The sequence below is a fragment of the Triticum aestivum genome, chromosome 5B (genome assembly GCF_018294505.1).
Source record: "Triticum aestivum cultivar Chinese Spring chromosome 5B, IWGSC CS RefSeq v2.1, whole genome shotgun sequence".
In the NCBI taxonomy this organism is placed as follows: domain Eukaryota; kingdom Viridiplantae; phylum Streptophyta; class Magnoliopsida; order Poales; family Poaceae; genus Triticum; species Triticum aestivum.
The window spans coordinates 259,155,041-259,171,456 of record NC_057807.1 but is presented as its reverse complement, the minus strand read 5'-3'; the positions used below and the strand labels follow the sequence as shown (position 1 = coordinate 259,171,456).

The 16,416-nt window shown below is 47.6% G+C and overlaps 1 protein-coding gene across 2 annotated transcripts; it reads left to right on the top strand.

Moving 5' to 3' along the window:
* The first annotated feature begins 360 nt into the window (after nucleotides 1-360).
* On the top strand, nucleotides 361-14,693 carry LOC123111263 (serine--tRNA ligase, chloroplastic/mitochondrial). 2 transcript variants are annotated; one of them, XM_044532021.1, is made up of 10 exons: nucleotides 361-637; nucleotides 725-897; nucleotides 3,794-3,887; nucleotides 3,979-4,127; nucleotides 4,241-4,333; nucleotides 7,514-7,693; nucleotides 13,458-13,624; nucleotides 13,807-13,941; nucleotides 14,018-14,111; nucleotides 14,195-14,693. In XM_044532021.1, the coding sequence occupies exons 1-10, from the start codon at nucleotides 478-480 to the stop codon at nucleotides 14,480-14,482; spliced, it is 1,533 nt and encodes a 510-aa protein (XP_044387956.1). In that variant the 5' UTR covers nucleotides 361-477; the 3' UTR covers nucleotides 14,483-14,693. The 2 variants fall into 2 exon arrangements, with proteins under 2 accessions (XP_044387956.1, XP_044387957.1); XM_044532022.1 differs by having other exon boundaries at nucleotides 427-637; nucleotides 715-897.
* The last annotated feature ends 1,723 nt before the right edge of the window (nucleotides 14,694-16,416 follow it).

The window sequence follows — 16,416 nt, the reverse complement described above, 5'->3', positions numbered from 1 at the left end:
GCGTCCCCAGCAGCGCCGGCCTTGCCGCGTTTTGCCGAGGAGCCGCCGCTGCTGTGGCTGCTGTGACGAGGAGAGAGAGAGAGAAAAGGGGAGGGAGAGACCGGTGGGAGTGATGAGTGGGTGACAAGTGGGTCCAGGCGCGGACGGGCGGACGAGAAAGCGTCCGCTCGACCGCAAAGCCGAACCAAATTTGAGCTCAGGATGGGGCAAAGCGGACCAGAAGCGGACGTCTTTTTATGCATGGGGTTGCGCGTTGGGCCGCTTTATTTGTCCGTGTAGAACCAAACAGACAGACCCGAACGTTTTGGGGTCGCGGGGTGGAGATGGCCTAATGGCAAAATAGTGATCGGACGGCTCACATTCCACCCAAGGACACCGCTTGGACGGCCATAAAACGGCGAGGCTGCCATTCTGCAAGTCGCAAGTCTCTTATCCCCCTCCATCCGCCGCCCGCCGGCCATTTCCCACTCCGGCGAGATGCTGACCTGCGGCCGATACCTATCCTCCGCCGCTGCCACAACGCCATCCTTTCCCCCGCTCCGGACACTAACCTTCTCCCTCCTCCGCTATCATCCTATCCGCTTCCTCTCGTTCTCCTCCGCCGCCGCCACCACCGCAGTCGAACCTGAGACCATAAGTAAAGAAATAAAACGAGTTCCTAATAAGAAAAAAAGCCATCTCATTTATCCTAATCTGCCATCTGAGCTGTGTTAGTTTGGTACAGGCGGCGGCGGCGCGGGTGGTGGTGCCACGAGGCCGCAGTGGAAGGCGGCGATAGACTTCAAGTGGATCCGGGACAACAGGGATGTCGTCGCCACCAACATCCGGAATCGGAACTCCGCCGCCAACCTCGACGTCGTCCTCCAGCTCTACGATCAGTACCTCGCGCTGCAGAAGGTCAGTGACCTGCCTGTTATTGCTACTGCTGCACTCCGGATTTGTTTTTGGACTGTATACTCCAATAGAACGGATAGACATTGGGTATGATGGGTCACCCGCAAAAAAAAAAGGGTATCTGTCAGATGAGATGATTCTTATCAAAGGGTAATAACTTCCATCTGGGATTATGCCCGAGTTGTTGTTTGAGCTGTGCTATATGAATGATGGACTGGCACTGTTCAGCATTTTTTTTTTGCAATAATAGCCAGCCATGCCCTGTGATTATTGTACCGCATGGTAGCTGTAGGCATTATGTAAGTTAGAATCAGAGCTAAAAGACTGAGAGTAAATTGTGAATCATCGTTGTTAGTTCGATGTTTGTGCGTGTATCTGCGTTGTGGATGTCTGATTAGGCATCAGGTGTATATGCCCAGGGGCCAGGAGCTTGTCTAGGGGTAGCCCATCAAACAAAATATCCTGGAGATAGTATTCATTCTCCTTAGGGCATTCCGATCCCCTAAAAGTTAGCAGGGTACGTACCTTAGTGGAGTATATATACTCCACTAAAATTTGAAATTTCGCCGCACCTAGCCGATCCCCTAAAGTTAGCGTTGTAAAACTAAATTTGCACAAACTCAATCAAATTTGAACCAAAGATGATGCATTTAAACATAAGTTCAACACAAAGTTCTCGGAACCGAATATTAAACATAAATTTAACCTAAAACTAAACTTAAACTAGTTTAGGGCGAAGTGGAGGTCGAGCCAATCTTTTCGGGTGAGGCCACCCTCGGTGAGAGCTGGGTCTGGGCCGGTGCCGTCGTCGTCGTCGGGGAAGACGCTCCACCACTCCTCGACGTTGATCTCGTTGTCGTTGCCCACCTTGCCACCCGCGTTGCCGCCCTCCTCGCCCTCGTCGTTGCCGCCCTCGTCGTCGGAGATGACGATAACTTCGCCGTCATTGATGGCAAAGATCGCCCGCTCCGCCTCCACTAGCTCCGGGTACTGCCGGCGGAGCTCATCCATGTAGGCCTCGTCGGCGGCCTCGGCCTCTGAGGCGCTCCCTCGCCTCCCTGTCCTTCCGCGCCATCCGAGCGGTCACCACCCCCGGCTCTGGCGGGACGAGGTGAACTGGAGCCGTGCCGAACAGAAAGTTGAGCCGCGCGTCGCGGCTGTGGAACCGGACCTGCCACCGGTCGTATTCTATGGTAGTGAGCTTGGCGGTGTCGAATGAGCCGACCCACTTCCGCTTGTGGGTCTCGTGGTTCGTGATTTCGGCCTCCCACGTCCCCCACAACCGCTGCCGGACGCCCATGTAGGTCCTCGTCTTCGGCCGTGGCGGAGGGAGGTCCGGGAAGTCCTCAAACCGCGTGAGGGGCGCGGCGGCGGGCGGATCGGCCGAGCGGTGGCGGCTCGAGGAAGCGGCCGCAGACGACGACCCGCGGGCATGGCGGTGCGGGATCCGCGCTGCGGATCGAAGGAGGGGACCGGCGGCCACCCCGTCCGGCCATCGGGAGGAGGGAGGGCGGCGGATCGGGGAGTGGGGCGGGGGAGAGGAAGAGAGAGTGGGGAAATTTTACTCGGCCACCGCGAGCCGGAGTAAATATAAGGAGAGCAATGGGCATGGAGTAAAATTTTTACTCCACTAACCGTTATAAGGGATCGGCTAGGTGCGGTTTAGAGGAGAAAAAAGCCAAATATACTCCCTTACGGCCGGATAAGGGATCGGTTAGAAATGCCCTTACACCTTATGATCACCGAAACAACACTCTTATTACGACATCTTATTTTGACATCAAAGTACTCTTTATTGGAAGGTGATCACCATAGTATCTTTTACAAGAGTATCAACAATCTCTACGGGTGGATCTTCCATCCACCCCGCACTCACCTTACTTCTAGCTAGTTTGGCTAAATCATGGCAGCACAATTAGTCTCTCTAGGAGCATACTCAAAAATAATATGCGGGAAATCGCACGCAACTTTTCTGGCTACCCATAAAAGTTAGAAGTAGGGCATAGGAGGAACTCATACAGTCATACTAATAACCCTGAGCTTTTGTTGAGCTCTTCCAGACACACCCTGTTAGACCTATAACACGTACAGTCATTCTAACCCTGTGCTTTTGTTTAGCTCTTCCAGATATGCCTTCTGATATATTATGACATGCATTTTGTCTTGCCAAACGTCAATACTGAATCAGAACGAGTATGTTTGCTGTCACGTGGTGGGTGATTTGAGGAGGATTAGAGCGGAGACGGTAGCTATCTGAACTTCTGAAGTAAGCGCCAACCCCCTGGACCTTTGCAGCGTGACGCCAGCTGGAGAGTGGCTGTCACACAGCAAAGGCAGGGGAAGAAATAACATGAGGGAGAATAGATTGGTTTATTCCTGATTGATCAGAGATTAGAGGTGAGCATTATGTAGCCCACGTTACAAGACTTGAGGCCTAAGGCATAATCTAAGCAAACTTGCAATATAACGAACTAGCCAAACTAAAAGGATACGACTAATCCTTTCCTTTAGCCACTACTGCCTACATCTGCTGGCGTTGTGGCCCCCTGTGTAGGTCTCCTGCGCCTAAAGGGGATGCCCCACATGACATTGCATTATGAAAAGCTCAATCATTAGCAGAGTTTGGTTGCACTGAACTGATGTAAGATTGCCCGCCAGTCAATTTGTTGTGTCACCGAGTTAATTTGCAAAGTTTGTAAGTTCCTTGTTCATTCACATCTCAGTGCATGGTTCTCATTCTGTTCCCTTTAAACTGTTCCATCCCACAAGGTCTATAAAACTATTGAAGACATCTGTCTTTACATTCATTAACTGAATACAATTGGTTAATTAGTTCTGTACTGTATAATATGGAGGTAACAAAAGCATTGCGACAATTCCTAATCATGGCAAATGACAGGAGGTCGAACGGCTCCGAGCTGAAAGAAATGCAGTTGCTAACAAAATGAAAGAGAAACTAGACCCGTCTTTGCGACAAGCCCTTGTTGACGAAGGTAGAATTATTATGAGTGTTTTCTGACATTCAAGTATTTGCAAATAGAATTCGGCAGCTTATAATTTTTGACTCATTTTGGGATATTTTAGGCAAAAACCTGAAAGAAAGCCTTATTGCACTAGAAGAGGATCTTGTTCAGCTAACTGACAAGCTTCAGTTAGAAGCACAAAGCATTCCTAATACTACACATCCAGATGTGCCTGTAGGGGATGAGGAAAGCTCTGTCACCAGAAAGGAGGTAGTGGATTTCCGTATAACTTCATCTGCAGTACTGTTGCTTTTTTTCTTTTCAAGGTAATGCCGTTTATGTATTTTCAACATTTCATAATTTGTTTCAGTTATGTTATATAGGTAGGCAGTCAGAGAAGCTTCAGTTTCCCCATTAAAGACCACCTTCAGCTTGGGAAGGACCTTGATTTATTCGACTTTGATGCAGCTTCTGAGGTATAACTGTAAGAAAGTATATATTTGTACTTAAGCTGAAACAGGACTACCAGTTAGAATTAAAAGTTAAGGAGAAAAGCATGGGTTGTCAAACTCTCAGTAACAACAGATACATGTATGTAACCTCATAGTAATTCTATTTTTTGACTGAATACTGAGGTATCCTCATAGTAGATTTCGGTATGTTGACCAGCAAATTGCAATTCCGATTTACATAATAGAAACACACTCATTTGAAATGCTTTGTTGTACCCAATTATATAAATATTAGTGGCAAATCCTTTCAACTCTTTTTTGGTTTCATGTCTTCATTGGCTCTTTGGCTATGACCTGCAAATTGGATTGTTGACTAAACCATTATCTATAGCACTATGCTCCCTAGTTTTTAAGGCCTCACAATCAATTGAGGTCTCCAATTTGGAATTGGGTCATCCCGTTTTGACCAGATCAACAATTTCTAAAGGAGCTCCCTCATTCAATTCTCTTACACTATGCTCCTTAATTTTGGAGCTTTTACATTGGATTGAGGTATTTCATTTTGGATTTGATTCACGATTTTGACCAAGTCAACAATTTTTCAAATCAATCGGAGCAAAACACCGTATTATAAATAAAAATAAAAACACACTCAATCATCTCCCCACTCGCCAAACCAAATACTCCCTCGGTTCCAAAATATAAGGTCTATTTGTTTTTCTGAAAGTCAATTTTCTTTAACTTTAACCAAGTTCAGAGCCAAAAATATCGACATCCACGTTACTAAATAAATAAAATATTGAAAGTCATTTCATGATGAATCTAATGATACTGATTGATATTGTGAATATTGGTACATTTCTCTACAAAACTGGTCAAACTTAAAGGGGTTTGAATTTTCTAAAAATTAATACACCTTATATTTTGAATCAGAGGGAGTAAAAAATAGTATATGAAAACCTAACAACACCAACAGCGCACCCAGTCCTTCTAGTATAGAAGAAATCCTCACTACATTATATATGTTCATAGAAAAAGATCAAATAACCCATGAACATGTAAATGATATCTGAAATGACAGATAAATAAATTTCAAATCCCATATAAATTATACATAGTCACAATGACAGGTATATCATTACATTTATTTATGGATAGCTTATTGGAATTATCAGGGTAAACTAAAGTAAACACCAAAATAATCATAGCAAAACAACAATAGTTAGCATCTAACACTTTTCCCCAGAAAATAGCAACATGACTCAAAAGCAATTGAGATAGGGTGCTTCCTGTGAGCTAAGTGTATCAATTTACCTAATGTATTGCGCAGTACATCTCACCAGGTGAGTGGGAGGGGATTCTGTTGTATTCATTGACTCCGTACAACTTAATTAGTATCAAGAGCATGTCGTGAGCGAGGGTTTACTTACATCTCCACAATCTCATATTTGAGTCAATCAGCCCACCGCAATATAAGTTGTGTATCCAGGTTCATGATAAATAGCTCCTATGTTAGTGTGAAACAACCACGAATATGGACATCAAGAAGGTGGCAAGTAAGAAAAATATAATTCAAATACCAGAATCTTGAGCAAACGTACTAATATAATTCACAGCTGAAGTTTGCCTACTCTCAAGCACATCAGTTTCAAGGAAGTAGGCTTCGGGTATAGAAAGATATACAGAGATTTTGTAGCACAACAGTTTTGGGTTTTGAATCACCCAGGAACAGCTCAATCAGGAACATCTCTTATGCTTGATCTCAAGAGAGTGAAGAGACACCCTCACTTACTGCAGATAACCAATGCCTTTGATGTAGCCTACATTGCCATTTGCCAATCATAGAAACAATAGACATCAGGCATAAACGATTGACTGTCCTCGAGGGGATCGATGGAAACATATATGATTAATATCTAATGCCACAGAAGGGGATCGAGTCATTGTCTTAAATGCCTTTCGATGGCATGATATATGAGCATAGAGATAAAAACATATTGATATCTGAACTGCCTACTTTAACTCCATCTGATGATATGTAAGCAATCACATTACAGTTTTGCTGCTGAAATGCTGCAGTAGCTACAATTAACATGTAGACATGCAAAAGTACACATCCAGTTCTGGAGGTTTGTCATTTTGGCGAACACTGGTGTGCATGCCACTAAGCAACAGTTGTGATACTGAAAAGGCAAAAGAGAAAAGCATACATCTATTAGCAATTTATCAAATGTTTCAGCGGAATAAATAAACTAACCGAAACGATAGAAACTTATACCACATCTGAATGCAAAGTAGCAGCAAATTGGTCTGAGAAGGAACTGACACAGGGAGAATTAACCACTCAGACGAGATCTTCAGTAATCATATGAAATTTGCATAGTGACATAATCTGACGGGAGCTGCAACTCACATCCATAAAAGTGAAGAAACTGGGAGTATGAAGAGCGGGAGGAGAGCTGGAGGACAGAGATGTGACAGCCTGCGGATGGGCAACCATCATGGTGGATCGCTTACATCTGAAGTGCTTGAAGTCACCCTAGGCGATAGCACGGAGGCAAGCAGAATAGTTGTGGGATGGGTGCATGTGTCGGGAACATCCTGACAGAGATCCTCTAGAAGCCAGATCAGAATGTGGAGGAGGCATTAGGGGGCTTGGACTGGAGTGCAGCACGTGGACGGGGTAAGGAGGCCTATGGCTGTGAGATTGCCACGTTTGAGGGAAGAGATCGTCTGCCAATTCCTTGAGGCAGAACTCTGTTGCGGTGAAAGAATTCTCATTCATGCAGTGGAGGCTCGACGGCCGGGTTGGTGAAGGAGAAAGTAAAGGGGAGGTATAAACTGGTGCGGTAGTGGGGAGAGGAAGGGATGGGTGCCAAAGCTTTAAGGTGAAAATCTAACTGATAGCTCCAAGCCTCCACCAATAGACTGGCTAACGAGGTTTTGGTTAACTTTATCTGAGGGTTGAAACTTGAAAACTTGAAATTGTTGCAGAGAGGTGGCTGAATGGGGAAGCAGGAAAAACCAGTAGTTGGCACCACCTGGTTTAGTCATACAGGATACTTGTACTAAACGATATTAAGTCAATATATGCTCGCTGGAAGGCTCTAGTTATTTTGCCTTATAGTACAAAGTCCTGATATGAGTAGATGCCCAGATTGGTCCTGCTCTTTTCTACAAAAAGTTTGTTACTGTCTTGCGCAGGTTAGTGGTTCAAAGTTCTACTACCTGAAGAATGAAGCTGTTTTGTTGGAGATGGCCCTTGTAAATTGGGGTATTGCTGAGGTCTCAAAGAAGGGTTTCACACCACTCATAACTCCAGAGATTGTTAGATCCTCTGTTGTTGAGAGATGCGGCTTCCAGCCAAGGGCCCAAAATACTCAGGTATGCAGTCTCTAAACGTAGTATTTGGTTACTTTTGTTATCAACAGTATTAGAACAGCCACTGCTTGTTTGGGACTGAAAGGCTTTGTTGTTATTGTTGTTGTCCATGTCAATGATTTAGTGCCTTATTTTGTTTTCATGTGATATGTTTTCCATCAGTATTCTGCTTGTTCTTTTTTTCGAGAAAACGCAGAAGACTTGCGTTTCATTGCATGGAAAAGGAAGGGGTTTTAGTTACATCCTCCAAGGAGACAATCATACAGCGCGAGGGTGTTGCAATTAGTGTACATCCCAGGTCTGGGGAATGAGAGCACGCAGGCCCAACGCGCCGGCTTTGGCCTAAAGGGTCGCCTCCTCCTTGATCTTAGCCAGTAGCGTAGCTATTGAAGGGCTCGCTCTGTCGAAGACGCAATCGTTCCGATGCTTCCGTCGCGGAGGCGAAGCCCTTGCGCATCGGCTTGGGCGTGTGCTGCCGCACGGATAGCCACCAGGTGTTGGTTGAAGGCTCGCCATCAGGCGGGCTGCAGGGAACCCTAAGCCAGCTCAGGATTTCGTACCACACCTGCCGAGAGAACGGGCAGGCGAGGAGGAGATGCTGGATGGTCTCCGGCGCTTGGTCGCAGAGCGGGCAGCGCGCGGGGTGCTGCAGGCCGCGACGGGCGAGGCGGTCGGCGGTCCAGCACCGGTCTAAGTGGGCGAGCCAATGGAAGAAGCGTACCCGGGGCGGCGCCCAACATTTCCAAGTGAGCTTCCAGGCATCACATGGGGTGGATCCGTGGAACGTAGCAGTGTAGGCGGACTGCGCAGTGTAGGTGCCCTTGGAGCTCCACTTCCAGAGTAGATGATCCGGCTCGGCGGAGAGCGTGGTGTGCTCGATCATGTGCCAGAGTTGCAGGTACTCGCCGATCTCCTGAATCCCAATGGTGCCCTGTATGTCGCGCGCCCAACCATTGGCCTGAAGGCCATCCGCCACCGTCCGCAGCTTGCGGCGTCTTTTGGGGATGCAAGAATATAGCGCCGGCGCGATCTCGCGGATGGAGCGTCCGTCGATCCAGCGGTCCTCCCAAAACAAGGCGAGCTGGCCGTTGCCGATCTGCATGGTGGTCGAGGCAAAGAAAAAGGCGCACTCGTCGGCGGAGAACTGCAGGTCGAGACCACTCCAAGCCCTGACGCTGTCGGTGCGGCTTAGCCACAGCCAACGTGTGCGGAGGGCGAGGCCTGTGCGCTCAAGGTTGTGGACACCAAGTCCTCCAAGCGAGATCGGTCGTGCGACGCGCCGCCAATTGACATGGCAGTTGCCGCCATTGGCTTCGGCACGTCCGGCCCAGAGGAATCCCCTCTGTATCTTCTCAAGCGCTTTGATGATCCGCTTCGGGGGTGCTAGCACCAGCAGCTGATGGATGGGGATGGCGCTGAGCACGGCCTTGACGAACGCGAGGCAGCCAGCTTTGTTCATGAGGCACGCCTTCCAGGTAGGCAGCATGCCAGTAGTTTTGTCGACCATAGGTTGAAGCAGGGCAGCGGAGGGACGCTTGGCCGTGAGCGGGATGCCAAGATATGTGATAGGCAGGTCCACGATGGGGCAGCCAAGTGCGTCAATGATGGGTGCCACGTCATCGCCGTTGCAGCGGATGAGGGTGACCGAGCTCTTCAGGAAGTTCACCTGGAGGCCCGACGCGCGTCCAAAGAGCTGCAGGACTCATTCCACAGCCATGGTGTCGCCCTGGGTGGGGTAGCAGAATAAGATCACATCGTCCGCGTATAGCGAGACGGCAGGGATCAGGCGCCGCGGGTGAAGCTACTGCAAGATGCCCGTCTCGGTGGCTCGGTGAAGGAGACGGCAAAGCGTGTCGACCGCGAGGACGAATAGCTGGGGCGAGAGGGGATCACCCTCTCAAAACCCGCAACGGTGCCAAATTGTCGGGCCGGGCTTCCCGTTCAGGAGCACCTTGGTGCTGGCCGATGAAAGGAGGATGGCCAACCAGTCCACGAAGCGGCTGCCGAATCCATACTGGCGCAGGACCTCGAAGAGGAATGACCAGCTGATCGAGTCGAAGGCACGTGCCAAGTCGAGCTTCAACAGCAAGCGGGGGGCCTTGAGCTGATGGAGGAGGCGCGCGGACTGCCGGACGAGGACGAAGTTGTCATGCAACGAGCGTCCAGGGATGAACACGTTCTGGTTCGCGCTGACGAGGGCATTAAGCTTGGGCGCGAGTCGCAGCGAGAGGACCTTCGCGAAGATCCTGGCGACGAGGTGGATGAGGCTTATCGGCCTGTAGTCTCCAAGGCAACGAGCATCCGCGCGCTTGGGCAGCAGCGTGAGGAGCGCCTGGTTAAGGCAGCTAAAACCTCGGCCCCGGAGCGCGTAGAGCTGCTGGAACACGTCGATGAGGTCCTGCTTGACGATGGGCCAACATGCGCGCAGGAAGTCAGCGGTGAAGCCGTCGGGACCGGGTGCTTTGCGCGCGGGTAAACGCTTGACGGCCTGCCAAATCTCCTCGGCGTCAAAAGGTGCATCGAGGTCGTCGAGGTTGGCAGGTGTGATGAGGGCGGAGAGGTACAGAGTGCACTCCCGGGGCGCGCGGTGCCAAGCAGAGCGTCGAAGTGCGTGTAAGCTGCCGCGGCCATGTCGCCCTGGTCCGTGATGATCTCCTCGTCAACCACCAGGCTGTGCACCGTGTTCTTCTGCCGCCTATAAGAGCACTGCCGGTGGTAGAAGGATGTGTTGGCGTCGCCGTCTTTGAGGGTCGCAAGGCGGGCGCGTTGGCGAGCGATGGAGCGCTCCAGGGAAGCAAGGCCTAGATAGGAGGCCTTGATCTGGCGACGCAGCCAGTCTTCATGCGGGGACAAAGCTCTACTTCTTGTTGATTATTTGGTTAGTGCTAATGTGCGGCCAGGTTGCTGTGATGGTCAATGCAGGCCAATTAACAATTTCAGTTCCATTTTTGTAGTTTTGTTAGAGGGAGGTACATTTTAGCTATTCTCGGTGGCCTTGCACAGTCACTTATATTGACAGTCACTTACATTGTATCCTGCTCATTGTAATGATTACCAATTTGACTGTAATAGAAAGGTTTAGCTTAAGTAAAGCAGACAAGATTGTTACATATTACATCGTTAACTACCTAGATGAAAGATGTTCTAGAATTGACTCAAAAAGAGGCAAGGGGACTGGATTATCCTGGTCAAGCTGGTCGTTGGAGACTTAGTTCTCAATGTTATCATTGTGTATGCCTCGCAAGCAGGCCATAGTGAGAGCACCAAGTGGGAGTTCTGGGAAGGCCTGGAGGATATGGTTAGGAGTGTACCTATTGGCAAGAAGCTCTTCATAGGAGGAGACCTCAATGGCTAGTGGGTACATCTAACACAAGTTTTGAAGGGGTGCATGGGGGCTTTGGATATGGTAACATGAATCAAGGAGAGGATGTCTTAAGCTTCGCTTTAGCCTATGACATGATTGTAGATAACGCCCTCTTTAGAAAGAGAGAATCCCATCCATTGACTTCTTATAGTGGACAATATTCTAGCCAGATTGATTTCATCCTCTCGAGAAGAGAAGACATGCATGCTTGCCTCAATTGTAAGGTGATAGCTAGAGAGAATGTTGTCCCTCAACATAAGCTTGTGGTGGCTGACTTTCGCTTTCAGACTCGTGTCTAGTAGGATAAGCGCGCCAAAGTCGTTAGAATGAAGTGGTGGAAGCTCAAGGCGGAGGCAACTCATGCTTTCAAGCAGAAGGCTATTAAGGAGGTCATGCAAACAATATGTGGATGAAGATGAAGACTTGCACTTGGAAGGAAGCGTCACAGGAGTTTGGGGTGACTAGGGTAGTAGAAGCGAAGCTAAAGATACCTGGTGGTGGAACGATGATGTCCAGAAGACTATTAAGGATAAGAAAGACTGTTCCAGACGCCTACACCTGGATAAGAGTGCAGGCAACATAGAGAAGTACAAAGTGGCAAAGAAGACCGCAAAGCGAGATGTGAGTGAAGCAAGAGGTCAGGCGTATGAGGACCTCTACCAGCGTTTATGTTTTAACACGAAGGAAGGCGAAAGGGACATCTATAAGATGGCCAAGATCCAAGAGAGGAAGACGAGGGATGTCAACCAAGTCAAATGCATCAAGGATGGAGCAGATCGGCTTCTGGTGAAGGACGAGGAGATCAAGCATAGATGGCGAGATTACTTTGACAAGCTGTTCGACGATTCATTTAACGATACGTACATACATTTTGTGCGACGAATTCAGGAGCTCGAGGTCAGGGAGGCTTTAAAAAGGATGAAAGGATGCAAGGCGATGGATCCTGATGGTATCCCCATTGAGGTGTGGAGAGGCCTTGGAGACATAGCGGTAGTATGGCTAACTAAGCTTTTCAACCTCATTTTTCGGTCAAACTAGATACCAAAGAATAGAGGCGGAGTATAATAGTACCAATTTTCAAGAACAAGGAAGATGTTCAAAATTGTGCTAATTACCATGAAATTAAGCTGATGAAGTTATGGGAGAGAGAGTCGTTGAGCGCCGCTTAAGAAGAATGACAAGAATGACAACAAAGTCCATTACCTCATCAAGGACATGTATGATAATGTTGTGACAAGTGTTCGAACAAGTGATGGCGACATTGATGACTTTCCAATTAAAATAGGACTGCACCAAGGGTCAGCTTTGAGCCCTTATCTTTTTGCTTTGGTGATGGATGAGGTCACAAGGGATATGCAAGGAGATATCTCATGGTGTATGCTCTTTACGGATGATGTGGTGCTAGTTGACGATAGTCGGACAGGGGTTAATAGAAAGTTAGTGCTGTAGAGACATGCATTCGAATCGAAATGTTTTAGGCTTCGTAGAGCTAAAACTGAGGTGCAATTTCAATACTACTAGGCACGAGGAGGAGGAAGTTAGCCTTGATGGGTAGGTGGTACCTCAGAAGGACACCTTTCGATATTTTGGGTCAATGTTGCAGGAGGATGGTGATATCGATGAAGATGTGAGTCATCGAATCAAAGCTGGATAAATGAAGTGGCACCAAGTTTCTGGCGTTCTTTGTGATAAGAGTGCCACAAAAGCTAAAAGGCAGGTTGTATAGGACGACTCGACTTACGATGTTGTATGGCGCCGAATGTTGGCCAACTAAAAGGCGACATGTCCAACAGCTAGGTGTTGTAGAGATAGGCATGTTGAGATGGATATGTGGCCACACAAGAAATGATCGGGTCTGGAATGATGATCTATGTGGTAGAGTTGGGGTGGCACCGATTGAAGATAAGCTTTTCCAACATCATCGGAGATGATTTGGGTGTATACAATGCAGGCCTCTAGAAGCGCCATTGCTTAGCGGACGGTTAAGGTGTGCTGATGATGTCAAGAGAGGTCGGGTAGACCAAACTTAACATGGGAGGAGTCCCTAAAGAGATATCTGAAGGACTAGAATATCACAAAAGATTGGACAGGGGTGCATAAAAGTTAGCTATCCATGTGCCAGAACCATGACTTGGTTTCAATATCTTATGGGTTTCAATTCTAGCCTACCCCAACTTGTTTGGAACTGAAAGGCTTTGTTGTTGTTGCACAGATGCTCAAGCAATAGAATTATATAAGTGCAATTTCTGTACTATATGCTTTCTGCCAGTGTGTTATGGCAGGTTATAGTGGTACCTTGTTACTATTCAATATTCAATAGTACTGTGCAGAATCAAATCATATGACATCTTTATGTCCCTTACATGATGATTTGAAATAATCACTTGTGCCATCTTTATGTAGGTCTATTCAATAGATAACAGTGATCAGTGCCTCATAGGGACTGCAGAAATTCCCGTTGGAGGCATCCATATGAACTCTATCCTTGCCGACTCTGATTTACCTCTAAAATATGTGGCATATTCACACTGTTTTCGCACAGAAGCAGGTGCCGCAGGTGCTGCCACTAGGTATCTCTGTTCTCTTCTTCCCTTAAAGGCTGTCTTTGAGTGTGTGTTTTGATTTAGGAAGTTTCCTTATAGTATGCTCATATAGAAATTACTGATTGATGATGGTTCAAGTCCGTAATGAAATCGTTTACTCTTTTTTTTTTTGTGAAGTTGCTGAGTTTCAGTTAATCTGTCTTGAACAGGGGCCTCTACCGAGTACATCAATTTAGCAAGGTTGAGATGTTCATATTCTGTCGGCCAGAGGAAAGTGACAAGTACCATGAAGAACTTATAACCATCGAAGAGAATCTTTATGCATCACTTGGACTTCATTTCAAGTATTTCCTGATCTTCTTGTGAGTTTCTAAGTCATAAACGTTCCAAGGCCAATAAGGTTATTCTCCTCTCTCGTAGAACTTTGGATATGGCAACAGGAGATTTGGGCGCTCCAGCCTACAGAAAGTATGACATTGAGGCATGGATGCCAGGCCTGGATCGGTATGGTGAGGTAGGCAGCAAGTATTTCTTGCGCCCTGGCAACTTGTATCCATTTTGAGCAGTTCTCATGTTTCCTGCTCAAAACATACGCAGATCTCAAGTGCATCAAACTGCACGGACTACCAGAGCAGGCGGCTGGGTATCCGGTTCCGGCCAGCACCCTTGGAGCCTCCACCGTCGACGAACAGCAAGAAAGGGAAATGGGGTAGTTCAGGTCCGACGCAGTTTGTCCACACGCTCAACGCAACGGCAGTCGCTGTTCCTCGCCTGATCATATCCATTTTGGAGAATTTTCAGCAAGAGGATGGTACGGTGGTGATTCCGGAGACGCTGAGGCCCTTCATGGGTGGACTTGGCGTCCTCACCCCAAAAACCAAGTGATAGTGGCAATTAAACATCTATTTTTGCGGGAGGCATTTAAACTATTTAGGAGGGGTTTCTTTATGGAAGTGGCAAGTGCCTCGAAGAACCTGTTAGTACCATTGGTGGGGAATTCTGGTACTCCCTCTGTAACTTAAAAGAAGTCATTTTCTGACACTGATTTTGACACCATCATAGTGTAAAAAAATGTATTATATTAAGTTACAGAGTAGTACTCCCTGTGTTCCTACATATAAATCCTTTTAGAGATTCCAATATGGACTAAATACGAAGCAAATGAGTGAATCTACACTCCAAAGTACGTCTATATTTAGAAATGGAGGGAGTAGAAGATAATTTTGAATCTTAACTAAAATTTGAGGCATGTGTTAATGCTGTGGACGTGAAACACAATTTTGGTGAACGTAATTATTTTCCTTCTCCGCACGAGCAGGAACGGTCTTTGCAGCGATTGGTTTCTGGGCTCGATTAATTAGGCCATCTTCAAGGCTAACCGCTTGTTTAGGCAGGTAGTAGAGATGCTGTTCTTCTCCACATATATTTTCCCCTAGGCAGCTAGGGTTCCAACTATCCCCTACGGCGCCGCCGCTAGGGTTCCATCTATATCACGCATACATCAGATTTTCGCGTTCGGGGAGATTGTGGATCAACCTGGGCGTGATCCTGGAGAGTTCTTGGCTGTTCCTGTCTGGTTGCATGGCGGGAAGAGGTGATGGTAAGGCGCCGGCCGGCGGCGCGTCAGGAAGTGGAGATGGTCGTGATCAGCCAGGACCGGAGGCAAATCTGGAGGATAGGTTCTCGGGGCTGGACCTCCATGGGGAGGAGGAGGATGAGCTGGATCTGTCTAGAGAGATTGAAGGACCGATAGAAGAAACACGCCGGCTTGCTATTTTTAGGGTTCATACTTTCAAACCCTTCAGCCACGTCGCCTTGTACAAGGCGATGAGAAACACTTGCTCAGCGGCGCAAGGAGTGATCTTCAAGGCCATGAAACCAAATATCTTCCTGGCCTAATTCATGTGTCTGGGTGGTTGGAACCGCGTAATGAATGGCGGTCCATGGCTGTTTCGGAAAGTCGCAGTGGTCTTGGAGGAGTATGAAGGACTGATGAATGTAGAGGAATACAAGCTAGATCGTATTGCGGTCTGGGCACGCATTATTGGCATACCTGACGGCCTTATGAAGAAAAAGGAAATTGCTGAGAAGATAGCTCGAAAGGTAGGAATTCCCCCGATAAAAGTTGTGGTTAATGAGGGACTAAGAGCTCGTGTTCATGTCATGCTAGATACCCCAATTGTGCGATTTGTTCCATTGACTTTGAGGGAAAGCAAAAGGTATCTAGTAGAGTATGAAAAGCTACCTGACTTTTGTAATTTCTATGGCCTGATTGGACACCTCGTGACTGAATGTGGGGGTGAAACTCATAAGGATGAAGATTGTGAGTGGGGGGAGTGGCTCCTTGTTAACTATGATGACCCCTCGGGTGGAGGTGGCAGCGGCAGAGGAAGGATGAATGCAGGAGAGTGGACGGGGAGAGATGGGAATATAGGTACAGAAAGGTTTAAGCTGGGGGATTTAAACCCTGAGGAGGAAAATGATATGAACTTAGATCCTGGCAAGTCTGATAACTTTGGAGCAGTTGTCCCTACTGCAAGAAAGAGACGCATTGGGCAGGATGGACCAGTGTTGAACCATGGTGCACGGAAGGGCTCGAATCCACCACCAGGTTTTGTTAGTGAGAAGGTCGGTTTATTAGAAGCTGGGGCAAGTGTGACAGTGGACAAGAGTCAACTAAGTACACCAGAGAAAATACATGATCCTAAGAGGCAAAAGGCAATTACAGATGTTGTTAGCCTACCAACAGATGCATCGGCGACATCCCTTGAGGGTGATCGCCGGAAGCAATGAAAATCATTAGTTGGAACTATCGGGGC

Coding starts and splice junctions, on each gene's coding strand:
- LOC123111263 (XM_044532021.1), top strand. CDS start 478: ATGCTGACCTGCGGCCGATACCTATCCTCCGCCGCTGCCACAACGCCA. Junction 638..724: donor AGTCGAACCTGAGACCATAA/GTAAAGAAATAA, acceptor AGTTTGGTACAG/GCGGCGGCGGCGCGGGTGGT. Junction 14,112..14,194: donor GCCTGGATCGGTATGGTGAG/GTAGGCAGCAAG, acceptor AAACATACGCAG/ATCTCAAGTGCATCAAACTG.